Source organism: Podarcis liolepis (genome assembly GCF_965112155.1).
Source record: "Podarcis liolepis genome assembly, chromosome: Z".
Classification (NCBI taxonomy): Eukaryota; Metazoa; Chordata; class Lepidosauria; order Squamata; family Lacertidae; genus Podarcis; species Podarcis liolepis.
In genome coordinates this window covers 32,587,887-32,600,802 of record NC_139570.1, presented here as the reverse complement: position 1 = coordinate 32,600,802, position 12,916 = coordinate 32,587,887, and the positions used below count along the sequence as shown (strand labels likewise).

Genomic DNA, 12,916 nt, shown 5'->3' with positions numbered 1-12,916 from the left:
AAGCTGTGGGTCCCCAGATGTTGTTGGACCACAACTCCCATCACCCCTGAGCTCTGGCCTTGCTAGCTAGGGGTGATGGGAGTTGTAGTTCAACAACATCTGGGTACCCACAGGTTGAAAAACCGCTAAAAGTGGTGCCATACTATATAAAGTACTACTACTATTGTTGCTGTTGTTTCAGAGATAGAAAGGCAGTATCCATTTATTTTAAAGTAGTAAAAGCCCTCGTCGTCGTGGTTCGTGGTGAGGAAGACACCCCCTCCAGGACACCTCTACAGGTGTTTCGGAACTCCAACTCCCGTCATGCCCTGCCATTGGCCGCTCTCGCAGGGGCTGATGGGAATTGGAGTCCCCGCCGCTAGGCCCATCTCTGAGGCGGCGGTTCCGAGGAGGACTCGAGCTTCTGGCTCCCCTCGCGGGGTGAGACGGCTGGGAGGAGCAGCAGGGAGGCCCCGCAGGAGGAGGCAGAGGAGGGCAGCGGCGACGAGAGGCCGGGGAGGAAAGCGGCCTGGCCTCATTCAGAGAGTTGCAGGTTTGGGGGTGCTGATGGAGGCGGGGGGTGGGACTGGAGGGAAGAGGATGAGGGTGGGGGCTTGTCCCGGCCAGGGTGTCTCAACGCACGTTGTGTGTGTATATACGCATGTTACTGTGTTATATATTATTACTGTGAATAATATGCAGGGAAACGGTTTGAATCGCACCTTCATCGGCTGCTTTAATACAAATGATATTTTTTGTTGGTTAATCACAATGACACATATATTATCTTGGTGACAAACCGCAATTCTAAAAGGGATCCAGCGGAAACTTTGGTAGAGTTCTATTTCGTGTTTACAGGCATTGGTGTGTGTGTGTGGTTGTATGAAATACTTTTATCACAGCAGCATTTTATTTTTTAGGTCAATATAAATGTATAAACACACACTGCAGAATAGTGGACACGACTAACTTAGTTCCATTAACCTCTATTGGGTCCGTTCTACTCTCTAGTATAACTTAGCTGGGTAGCTGCTTAAACATCCCATTGAAACTCACAGTGTATGCTAAAGTTTTTACAGTTTCAAAACAGGCCCTTGTTCTGCTGGCATCCCTCCTTTTGAGCTCTGGATCACTGCCTTGACAAAGGCCTTAGGACAGAGCCATCAGCCACTGCTGCTTAGCGTGCTTGTGCCTACAGAGGCAGCTGCTATTCCCATTTTATAGACAGGGCTAAAGAGGCTAAGCAAGAGCGGCTGTAGAAGAAGCAGGTCTTGAATCCAGTCCTGTCTTCTTCCCAAACACTGGGCCACATTGATTGCCAACCTCATGTTTCTTGATTCAAGCAATCCCTGAGAAACCTGCTATGGAAAGAGGTGTGTTGGCTGAGTCAAACTGTTTGCTTGTAGCTATGGGTCCTTGCAACTTCTCTGGGAAACCGAGGGGCGTGACTGAGCCTTAGAGTGGCAGCACCTTTCCGGAGCTTTAGACTTGAACAGCTGTTTCCAGGCAGATTCTGTGTACACAAACAGTGTCACTGCTCATGACGGTGCTCCCACACAGTTGCAGGCTGTGGAAATAAAGTACCCCTGAATGAACTGATGCACCCTCATCCCAGGTTCCTGACTTGCAAGTCAGTCTCAGCGGGCCACCTATCAAATGGGAGTGACCTGGCTAATCAATAATATATTTAAATTATTTGCTTGTTACATCTTTGTCCTGCCTAAAGGGAGCCCAGAATGTCATATTCACAGTCCAACACGATAACAACATAAACACCAAAAGCACTCCTATAAAAACTAATAAAAAACAATTATTCTAGAAAGCAGAGATCCTATGTGGAGGTTGGGAGCTTCAGGTGGGAAGCCTTTAATAATGCCTGGAGATCTTGGCTAATCTTTTTTAAAATAAATAAATAAAATAAATACAAAATACATTATTGTTGTTGTTGTTCTTTTATTCCTAGGTGGATCCCAGCAATGCATCTTCATGTTTAGGCAACGGGCCTTCCGTTCCTGACACTGGTGTCCTGATTGGGGTTCTTTTCCCACTCAGGAAAACATGCCTTAGGCTGTTGCCTTGACTTCCACATAGATGGGATATCCAATGGATTTTCCTAGGGGACAATGGAGCACACACCAAACCCAGAGGACAAAGTACCACAAAACATACCACCCAAGGAGGCTGCTCGGGCTGCCAGACAGGAGGCGGGTGACAACGTGGATTTCCTCTCCAAGCACCAGCAAGAAATCCAGGCTTCCTTTTTCAACAATGCTTTGGAAAGCCATCTAGAAGGGTTCCAGGCCCACACGGAGCTCAGGTCATTCACCCCAAAGCCTCCCCGCAAGCCCCCAAGACTTGAGCGGACTTCTTCTCTTGATGAACTGATCTGGCGGAGGAGGAGGCTCTTCAGGATGAGCCGAGACAGCTTGGTGGATCCCTCCGAGATGGGCTCCTCCAATGGATCCCTCCAAGGGGAGAATCCTCTGGGACAGATGGCAGCCTCCACAAGCAATTCGCACTGTGACCAGGAATCCCTCTGTGGCTTGCAGCAAGCTTCGGAGGCGCCCCCCACCAGGCATGGCAACTTGCATGGGAAGCTTTCTAGAGTGATGCCCACCCATCCTCCGCCCCCTCTGGAGCTTGATGGCTCCTTCCCTTCTCTGAGGACAACTAATAGGATCGACCCAGATTGGTCGGATTACAGGCTTTGCTCCCAGAGTGCCTTTCCAAGGGCAGGCAGCAGCTGGAGTGACACTAGGCTCCACAGCCGCGGGATGGTTTGTGACAACTGCTCTACCACCTCCATGAAGTCCACTTTCAGTCTCTTGACCCCCATCCGTGTCAGGGATGTGCGGAACAGGTAGGGTCCTTGTAGCGTGGGGGGAGGTCAAGAGGGGGAGTCATGGGGAGCATTCCTCCACAGGTACACTTATGCTAATTCTCACTGAGTGCTCAGTGAGGTGGGGACGGAATTTTCTGTTGGAATAAAAAATCCCTGAGGTCGTCCCAGGGAAAGACTTAGGAACAGGAGTTGGCAGGAATCTGATAACCCGTTCTCATCTCTTTCCTGAAAGGGCCCCTTAGATTTTCAAAATGTATTTGATTTAAACTTTTAGTTCATTTGCTTTCATCTTTTTATTTCCCATAGCTTATGAATATAAATACACACAAAAAGAAATAAATAGCACTAAGAAGCACAACTTGTTTGAAGAAAGAAATGAAGGGGGGGAGCAAATAAATAGAAGTACATAATATATTTTACAGGATTCCCACTGGTATTTATGATTCAGCATCCTGCTATATTTTGTTACACCAATACATAATAGAAGGGCACTACCTTTCAACTAGGTGATTACCCACCTGCCTGCCTTCCCTGACTCTCATAGGATGTTTCCCAAACTCTGTTTTTGTTTTGTTTTTCATTTCCCAAGGAAGAAAGAATGAGGAAGGCAATCTGGGATAGCGGACGGTGGCATTACAGTTGTCCAGGTGACAGCCTTTGCCAGCAAGGCCCCAGCTCCACTTAGACTGACATACCAGCCAGCGCCTTGAGGGTGCAGATCTGGCCATAGTGACACATGCTTGAGTTACATCTTACAGTTTGATCTACTGCTGCATATTCTCAATGGGACTGTCTTAGAGGAGTTTGGTCTTGAATGCAGTGAACAGGTTATGTGTTGGGTTTTAGGAGTGTATTCCTTCACTATCACAGTGGCCTCATCAGCTGTTGTTCTGTTTCCAGACCCATCTTTCAAGCACAAGAGTGCAGGGTGTGGCACAGCACACCACCTGTATAGAAACCCCACCCAGGCAGGACATTAGTGCTGTTGCATCACTGGGCAGTTTTCACTTCAGCCTCAAATGCGGCAAATTTATAATAATTTTTTTTTAAAGAAATAACAATGCACTATCTTTCCCTACAGAAGTTATTTGGAAGGCAGCCTTTTGGCGACTGGTGCACTGCTGGGAGCAGAGGAATTGAACCGGTATTTTCCTGACCGGAACATTGGCATCTTTGTTGCCACCTGGAATATGCAGGGCCAAAAGGTGAGGGAAGAAGAGGGCTGGCTGGGGGCTTTGCCTGGTGATTGGCCTTTGACCCAGGGAGCCTGGCCAGGTCAAGAATACTTATTTGGAAAGGGCCATCATAGCTCAACGGCAGAGTACCTGCTTTGCATGCATAAAGTCCCAGGTTCCATCTCCAGAGGCATCTTCAGGCAGGACTGGGAATGTCTCATCAGAAACCCTGCAGAGCCACTACTGCCAGTCATTGTAGACAATACTGAGTTAGATGGACTGACTCAGTATCAAGCGGCTTCTTATGTTTCTATGCATAGTTCTCTCCAAAATTGTCTGGGAAGCCTCTTCCTCCCTCTGTCATGCACATCCTGCAAATCTGGCCACAATAACAGCTTTGCCCACATACAGCAAGCAAGATGGCGGAGTAGATCATTCCTGCTCACATCCCTTGTGACATTTTACATGTGTCACTTAAGAAGTGTAGACATTCCCCGGTGATGCCACTTTATGATTCCTGTTTTGAACTTGTTTTATACCTTTATGGAAACTTTATTGGAAGCACACCTGGAGTGGATGATGTGTGTCTGTAAACCTAAAGAACTCTATTGGTTTAATGAACCTGCATGGGATTGATTTGTGGTCAGCTTGCTGGTTACATCCCCTAAACCTGTTGGCGCTTGTGTCCTTGAGAGTCCATTCCTTCTCCTTCCCTCTCACCCTCCCACTTAAATACTCACCTAGAGTTTGGAAAAGTCTTCCTTGTCTTGCAGGAACTTCCTGAGGTGTTGGATGATTTCCTGCTGCCGCCAGGCCCTGACTTTGCCCAGGACATGTATGTGATAGGGATCCAAGAAGGCTGCCCAGATAGGTATGGAAACCAAGAGAAGCTGGCTTTGGCCTCGTAACCCCCACCCACTGCACAGAGGGTGGTTTGCCTGCAAGGGGTCAAAGTCTGTAGCTGAGCACTGCCACGTGACCTCATGCAGGGCAATGCTCCCCTTGTAGAGTATAGCCAGTACAGACCTCCTGCTGCCTGATGCAAGTGTACCCTGTTTCTTCAGTTTGGATCATTGTCAGTGTCTGAAATAAGGGCCCCAGGGCTCCTGGGAGGCAGGAGGCCTTTGCCTTGCCTCTGTTGTGGGCGGAGCAGAGAGTTCCTTGCAAGGATTAGGAAGTCTGGGGTTGCATCCAGTACTAGTCCTACTCAGAGTAGATGCATTTAAGCTGATGGACATGGCTAACTGTCAGGGCTTGAGTCAAGTGTAGGTCAGTAACAAAAACAACAAATCACCCGAGGCCAGTGCAATTAAATCTTTATTCAAGGAAACCAGCCACAGAGCTCAGGCCTAGTGGTCTCAGCAACTTTTCCTAGGAGGTCTTGCCCCAATGAAGCAGTTGCAAGGACTAAAGTTTCCTGCTTTCCCACCCCTCTCTAAGACTTCTTCTCTCCAGAGTTTTCCCCATGCAGTCGCAAACCGTGTCTGCACACAACTAATCCCTGCTCTTTTCATTTCTCTGTGCATTCTCAGAGACTGGGTGAGGGGAGCTGGTCACAGCAGTAGGCAGAGATTCAGCAGCCTCTTGATCCCTCTCCTCCCTAGCATCTGCTTCAGCCTCAGTCTGAACTGCCCTCTGCCACAGCCTGTTCCTGCTCACTAAACCCTGCCACCTCTCCTACTGCTGACACCTCCTCCTTCCAGCCTGCTCCTTCTCCCTCTGACCACTCATCATAGTCTCAGCACAAATCCTCTGGCTCTGAGCCTTCCTCCCTTAGGGGTTCCCTAAGGGGTTCCCCAGCTGTTGCCTCCCACCACTCCTCTGCATCCAGCCAGTCCATGACACTAACTTACGTTCATTTATTTCAGTGGGTCTGCTCTGAGTAGGACTTAGCTGGGTACAAGCTAAATCTGGGGGCACTGCTGAGGATTCCCTGCACTTTTTAGAACAGTGTCAGACACCCCACGTCATGTAAATGAGCCTGACACTTGTCACTAGCAAGCCTTTTTGAAACATGTCTGGTGGAGTTCAAGGCTGGGTGAGGAGAAGCTCGCGCAACAGGTTTCCTTTCCTCTGCTTCCCCCTGCCAGGCGTGAGTGGGAGATCCGCTTGCAGGAGACGCTGGGCCCCCATTACGTCATGCTCTATGCGGCATCTCACGGTGTGCTCTACATGTCAGTTTTCCTGCGGAGGGACCTCATCTGGTTCTGCTCAGGTGGGGCTTGCCAATTGGGTGGTCTTTGAAAAAAGTTTTAAGTCATTTATGCATTGAATTTCTTATCGTTGATCTTGAATATGTAGTGTTAGTATTTTTGTTGCTTTGCATTTTTTTAAATTTAAACATATTTTTAATTAAAGGTTTCTTGGTTTACAAAAGTATGTGCAATGTCTCTTTTTTCAAGTTACATTTTCTACAGATCAGTTTCATTTGATGAGACATCAGTGTTATATTAGGAAGAAAAGGGGGAAAGAGGTGAAGGACGGAATGGGTGAGGGGGGTGGGGGGGTGGCAATGCTTCTACTTAGTGTATAGGTGGGGTTTTGTGTCAGCGTCAGTTTTGTGGGTTCTCGTTACTATTTGTTTGTGTTCCTTTGGTGGTGAAAGAGGCTGGGTTTGGCCTAGGGTGTGGTTGTTTGTTTGTGATTGGCCATGGTGAACTTTGTTTTCATGTGTGAGTGGGGTAGGTGGGTGTTTTTGCATCAAATTAACCATATTGATTTGTATGCTGTTGGTGGATTATTATCATTGTCTTGTTGGGCTGTGTATGTGATAAAGGGGAGCCATACCGGGGTGAAGGTGTCTCCTCTTTGTCCCCATATCAGTTTCAGTTTATTAGTTAGTTTTTTGTTACTTTGCATTGTTAAGCTGCTTTGATTATTACTTGGATAGAAAAGCAAGGTATAAGTATTAAATCTAATCAAGCTGGATTTAAATTTATTTAGGGACAGTATTTATTTATTTATCCTTTAGGGATCAAGGCAGCTTCCAGCAAATTAAAATAAACCATGCAAAATATTTTCTCATTCTTACTATGTTTCACAGAATAGGACAAAAAGAGAAAAAAAATGTGCACATAATATATTACTCTTTTTAAAGTAACAAAAATAATAAACAGGGTCTTAATGTCTTCTCCAAACTTCTAATTCCAAACCAAAATTAAAATTGCTCTTTTTTTTCAATAATTCATACAGAATATTTCCCCATGCATGGTTACAATAAATTAATTAATTTATATTATACATTACTGCTATATCCCAAATCCTAGAAAACCATTCCGAAGTACGGACTGGGAGATAGGAGAGAGAGAAACTAGCCATTTATAATCAATCTAATTTTAAAAATGCCCATAAAACTGCAAAATCCAACAGAATTAAAATGACTCGAACCCAGGGGTCGGTTGTTACTGTTTTTCTTCAATGTGATGAAATCTGCACCAATACAAGCAGAAGCTTTAACTTTTCTTGGAAGGCAAGTCCCTTGTTTAACCACCACCACTGGCCTGTGATCTTGGTTTATGCCAGAAGTCAGGGTTGGCCACAAGTTGGGTGCATCACCTGTGACAGGCATTCTCTCCCTCCTTCCTTCCAGAGGTGGAATATGCCACCGTGACAACTCGCATTGTGTCTCAGATCAAGACCAAGGGGGCCCTCGGAGTTTGCTTCACCTTCTTCGGCACTTCCTTCCTCTTCATTACCTCCCACTTCACGTGTGAGTATCTCCCCAGGCACCCATCCCCATATATAAGCAGCAGGTGGGGCAAGGAACACTGCTGCCCCTTCTTTCCAGGATCAATGGTTTGAATGGGACTTGTCACCAACATCTCATTTCAAGAGCAGGCTCTAAAATGAACCATGCAGATCAGGCTGGGTATTTGTGGAATATGGGACTGTGTGTCTGTGAGAGAGAGACGGAAGCAGAGGAAAGGCAATTGACCAGATGTTTTCCTCCAAGTCTTAGATTACATAGAGCTTCTCTATGGGGTGGAGAAATTAATGTACTATCCTCTGTTAGCATTTCTGGGCTTTGTCCCTCTCCCCAGTCTTTGTCCTTTTCCCATATTTCTGTTGCTGGATGTCTGTATTTGTATGTGTGGCATTTCTGGATCCTTGGATAGTCTGTTTTGAGGAAAATCTTGCTTAATATGCTTGATGGTGCTGACTGCTAAATTGGGCTGCCTTGACTCAGCCCTGTGGACCACACCCCATCCTGCCCAGGACCCGTGCAGTACAGCTGGGTTTCAAAACAGAATACATCGCCTCTTCTCCGTATAGGAATCTCTTGATAATTAATTGCTAGAGGAAGCTACCCATGAACTCTGTCCCCTGTCTCCTGTTTTCAAGAGGCCTTGCATTAAGCAGACTGTCTTTTCTTTTTCAGCTGGAGATGGCAAAGTGTACGAGAGGGTCCTGGACTACAACAAAACCATCCAGGCTCTTACACTTCCAAAAAACATTCCAGATACCAACCCCTATCGCTCCAGCCCTTGTGAGTAGCTTGATCTGGAAGAAAGGCCCTTTTTTGTTGTGTGAAATACTTGCAATTTTGTAATGAGCTGCTCCTTCCCAGTAAATGTAAACCACCATGGAAAACTTGGTTCTAAAAAATAAGCTGATTTTCCTCTCCAAATCAGTGGTCTAGCCCTCATGTGGTTAATGGTAAACACAGTTAACACAAGCCAAAGTGAATGCTTTTGAGCTCCTCCTTCCAGCTGCAAGGCAGAGTCTGAAGTTTGCTGGAGTTTCTCCTGCTCATGCATGTCATGCTAAACCACAGTTTAGTGTGACGTAGAGGAACTGCCAATTACAGGCAATGGCTTTCCACTAACTAGAGGCTGAAACTTCTAATCTGCTGCCCTCCTGTGCAGGGAAGGAGGAGGAAGTCCACAATCTTTAGAGAGATTGAAAACCTCATCACTTATAGTTTCTTTTCCTTTGGCCCAGTAAACATAAGAGAATGTATTTAGGCCACCATAAAGCCCTTGAAGAAGGGAGCTCCAGAGCTAAGCTGCTGTGGAGGCATCCCCCTTAATTTAGAATGTTAACAGTGGCAGTACTTAGCAGTTTATTTACGTGCTTCTTGAAGGTCAAGGCTTGTGACAATCTCATCAAACTCCTGCATCTCACAATTTGGTTGCAGAGCTTCTGCATCTTAGATCTTCAGCTGAAATAGGGTCATGGTAAGATTCCTCACCTAATCCCAGCTCCCTTTCATTTGGCTCTGCAGCAGACGTCACAACCCACTTTGACAATGTATTTTGGTTCGGGGACTTCAATTTCCGCCTGAACGAGGATCGGGAGGTGGTGGAGCAGATCCTCAGCCAAGGGCTGGAAGCGGACATGTCTAAGTTGCTACAGCATGACCAGTTGATTAAGGAAATGGCCAGTGGTAAGGAGAATATCACAGCCATGTTTCCACCCCAAAACTAAAGCTTGATTCAGCCCTGATGAAGCCATGGGGAAAGTTGATTCCTTGCGTCCTTCCCTTCCACAGGATCAATTTTCAAGGGGTTCCAAGAGGCTCCCATTCTTTTCCGCCCTTCCTACAAGTTTGATGTTGGGCAGGACTCCTACGATACTACCTCCAAGCAGAGGACACCATCGTACACGGTAAGAACTTCTAGGTGAGCAGCAGACAGCATCTCACCTGGAAACTTCAGGAAGAATGATATTGTGCCTTGGTGGAAAAGAAGTACAGCACTTGCCACTGAGTGTCTTTTATGCTTGTGAAAAGGAAAGTGTCCTTGGAAGAGAGCTGGCTGTTTCTCCGCTGTAGCGATTAACTCACCTTTCCCCTCTTTGCCCCTTGGACTTCTCAGGATCGTGTGATCTACCGGAGCCGTCACAAGGATGACATTCAAGCTGTGAAATACTCTTCCTGCCTTGGGATCAAAACGTCAGACCACCGGCCTGTATATGGGTTATTTCGTGTCAAAGTGAGGCCTGGAAGAGACAAGTTAGTATTGACACTTTGCGTCATGGTGGCCTTTGGCATGAATCAGATGGAGGGCTGGAGGTGAGGGGTAGGTACTAAGCAGCCTCCAAGAGAGAACAGACTGGTAGCACTTGTTCCCCTGCTGTAGGGAACCACATTGGCACAGGAATTGCGTCATGGGCAGGCAGCACAGGTCTTGCAGACTAGTCCCCAGAGAGGGATGTGTGGTCTAATTCAGTAAAAAGTCTTTATTTTGACAGTAGCATGATTAACCAGAGTGGCTGGGGCAACCCAGTTGGATGGGTGGGATATAAGTACAGTGGTACATTGGGTTACATACGCTTCAGGTTACAGACTCCGCTAACCCAGAAATAGTATCTCAGGTTAAGAACTTTGCTTCAGGATGAGAACAGAAATCGGGCTCCAGCGGCGCGGCGGCAGCAGCAGGCCCCATTAGCTAAAGTGGTGCTTCAGATTAAGAACAGTTTCAGGTTAAGTACGGACCTACGGAACGAATTAAGTACTTAACTCGAGGTACCACTGTAATACATTATTATTATTATTATTATTATTATTATTATTATTATTATTATTATACTCTCAACTCCTCTCATCCTACTCAGCCACTGGGGCTGGTGGAAGTCATAGTCCAGCAGCATCTGGAGATTCCCCACACCTGGCATGGATATCCCTTGACAGCAAGGATGGGGAAACAGAGGCCCTCTGGATGTTGTTGAATAATACTCCCGACCATCAGACCAGCATCTTCCTTGAGCCTTGACGATGCTGGCTACTGGGGTTGCTGGGAGTTAAGAGTTCAACAAGTGTTGGAGACGCCAGGCAGGTCCCAGAGTCCTGCTTTTATGGCTTGTGAAGATGCAGCTTCCTCCACCTGCATGTCACTTCCCACCTAAATGCTGCCTTGTCTCTTTCCAGCATTCCACTGGCTGCTGGCCTGTTTGATCGAGAACTCTACTTGATTGGCATCAGGCGACGTATCACCAGGGAACTTCAGAGGAAGCAAGCACTCAAGGACCAAAAAGCCAGTGCCGTCTGTTCTGTTTCCTGACCTCAAAGGGCCATCCAAAGAGGGCTTTTCTGAGCTGGGCACAAGAGGAGCTTCTGACTGCTCCCCGCAGTGAAAGGGCCTGTGCAGGAAAGAGCGCCAGCATCTGTCGCTTGGGGCCTCCTGCCATCAGGTCTTTGAAACTGCCTTGTCGCTGCTGTGCCTGGAAACATGGAAGGAATGCTCTTGAGGTTGACAGTGACTGGCTCTTTGTAGACACTTGATCACAAGAAGGCAACAAACTTGAACAGTGGAGCTGGGGGGAGACTTTCCTAGACTGAGATGCTCCCTTGTCTCATTGATTCCGTTTTGGGAAACTTGTTGCCTGAAAAAGGGTCATGGGCATCCTTTTTGTGTTTCAAGACCATGTGCTCACATATTGGTTTTCATCAGGTGCCTCTAGGGACCAGCTCTGGGAACATTCTGCATCTGTATTTTTACTCCATTCGTTCCCTGCCACCAAGAAGCTGAATATGCAGAAACATTTGAGCATGCTGCTAGCTTCATTTGCCCCCCCAAACACATTGTTTTCTTAATTCCAGAAAGAGCAAAGTCCCCATCTGGAACAGGCACATTTATTTTTGAAGTAGGAAGTGCCAGGGAGAGTGCTGATTGCATGTTGCAACTCCTGGGAAGGGCCTCAGATATCTTCCCTCATTCCCAGACCTGGACATAGATTACTAGTATTAAGAAATAGAAGGCTTTCTGGTTTCATTGAACCAAGAACCTTTGTTGCTTGTCTCTTCCCAGCTGGCTACAAAAATCAGTATTCTTTGTGGCAAGACCAAATTTTGACTTGTCAACAGGTGCAAAGCAGGGCCGCAGGCATGTTGGAGTTTTGGGTTTACCCTTCCACCATTTGGTTGCTTGTTACTGCTCTGGACTGCATTTGTGTCCATAATTTAATAAAGCAAGAGCTGGATTTCTAAAAACTTATTTCAAATGTGTCAAGCTTTCCTTCTTCTTCAGCTGCAGTTTGCATCGTTGATTCACCATCAAACATCCTCACAAAGCAAACAGAAGGCATCCCATCAGGTTAGGATAAGCTTTCAGTCATTTTGAAAAGGCAGGACCCCACCCCTAAATGTTGTGACATGTTAAACTCTGCTCAGAGTAAATAATGCAAAAGGAAATTAATATGATTTCATGTTGGAGTAGGAGCTCGTGTCTTTAATAGGTTGAATTTTTTGCTTCCTGGCAAATTTCACACCTATAAATGCCCCAAAGATGCAGGAATCTCTCCTGTTCATCACTGTTGTGCGCTAATGGATTTGGGATAGGGGGGCATCTTTCTGGTAGTGACTGGTTTGAGTTGCCCCTCTGTCACAGGAGTTAAAACTTGGCTTCCATGTGGCAGGGGCCACCAATTTGAATGTCTTTTAAAAATTAAGAGTCCTGATGTGCCTCTGTGGATCTACCAGTCACTATCAGCCATGATGGCAGTGTACTGCCTCTGTTTTCAGTCACTTCCTGCCTCTGAAAACCGTTTTCCAGAAACCACAGGAGGGGAGAATGTTGTTGTACTCAGGTCCTGTATGTAGGGTTCCCATTGGGGCATCTGCTTGACCACTGTGAGAATTGGATGCTAGACTAGATAATCCATTGGCTTGATCCAGCAAGGCTCTTTTGTTCATGGTGGGGCATTGCAAGCATACTTGAAGCTACCACTGGTTAAGCTGCTGTAATTCTATAGAGGCAGAGGAAAAGGCTGGCCATGGGTAAGTGGGCAGTAGGAGAGGAAAAGAATCCCATTCTTCAGATAGCCCAAATATTCGCCTGAGGCTTCCAGTCACTGTTAAGCACTCTACTCTTCCTGCCTAAGTGAAAGACCATAATAGTGGCATATACTTCTACACAAGTATTGTAGTAAGAATGTACTTCTACACCACTCTGTTTGTTACCCAGCTGAGGGACCACCTCTT

The 12,916-nt window shown here is 46.5% G+C and overlaps 1 protein-coding gene across 2 annotated transcripts; it reads left to right on the top strand.

Annotated features, from left to right (window-relative positions):
• Window positions 1-345: 345 nt before the first annotated feature.
• On the top strand, window positions 346-11,930 carry INPP5E (inositol polyphosphate-5-phosphatase E). Of its 2 annotated transcripts, none has more exons than XM_083485164.1 (11): window positions 346-532; window positions 1,943-2,839; window positions 3,903-4,026; window positions 4,770-4,867; window positions 6,087-6,211; window positions 7,586-7,705; window positions 8,375-8,482; window positions 9,224-9,382; window positions 9,488-9,603; window positions 9,813-9,949; window positions 10,865-11,930. In XM_083485164.1, exons 2-11 carry the CDS (start codon window positions 2,103-2,105, stop codon window positions 10,995-10,997), a joined length of 1,857 nt encoding a protein of 618 aa, XP_083341290.1. In that variant the 5' UTR covers window positions 346-532; window positions 1,943-2,102; the 3' UTR covers window positions 10,998-11,930. The 2 variants fall into 2 exon arrangements, with proteins under 2 accessions (XP_083341290.1, XP_083341289.1); XM_083485163.1 differs by having other exon boundaries at window positions 347-532; window positions 9,221-9,382.
• Window positions 11,931-12,916: the final 986 nt, after the last annotated feature.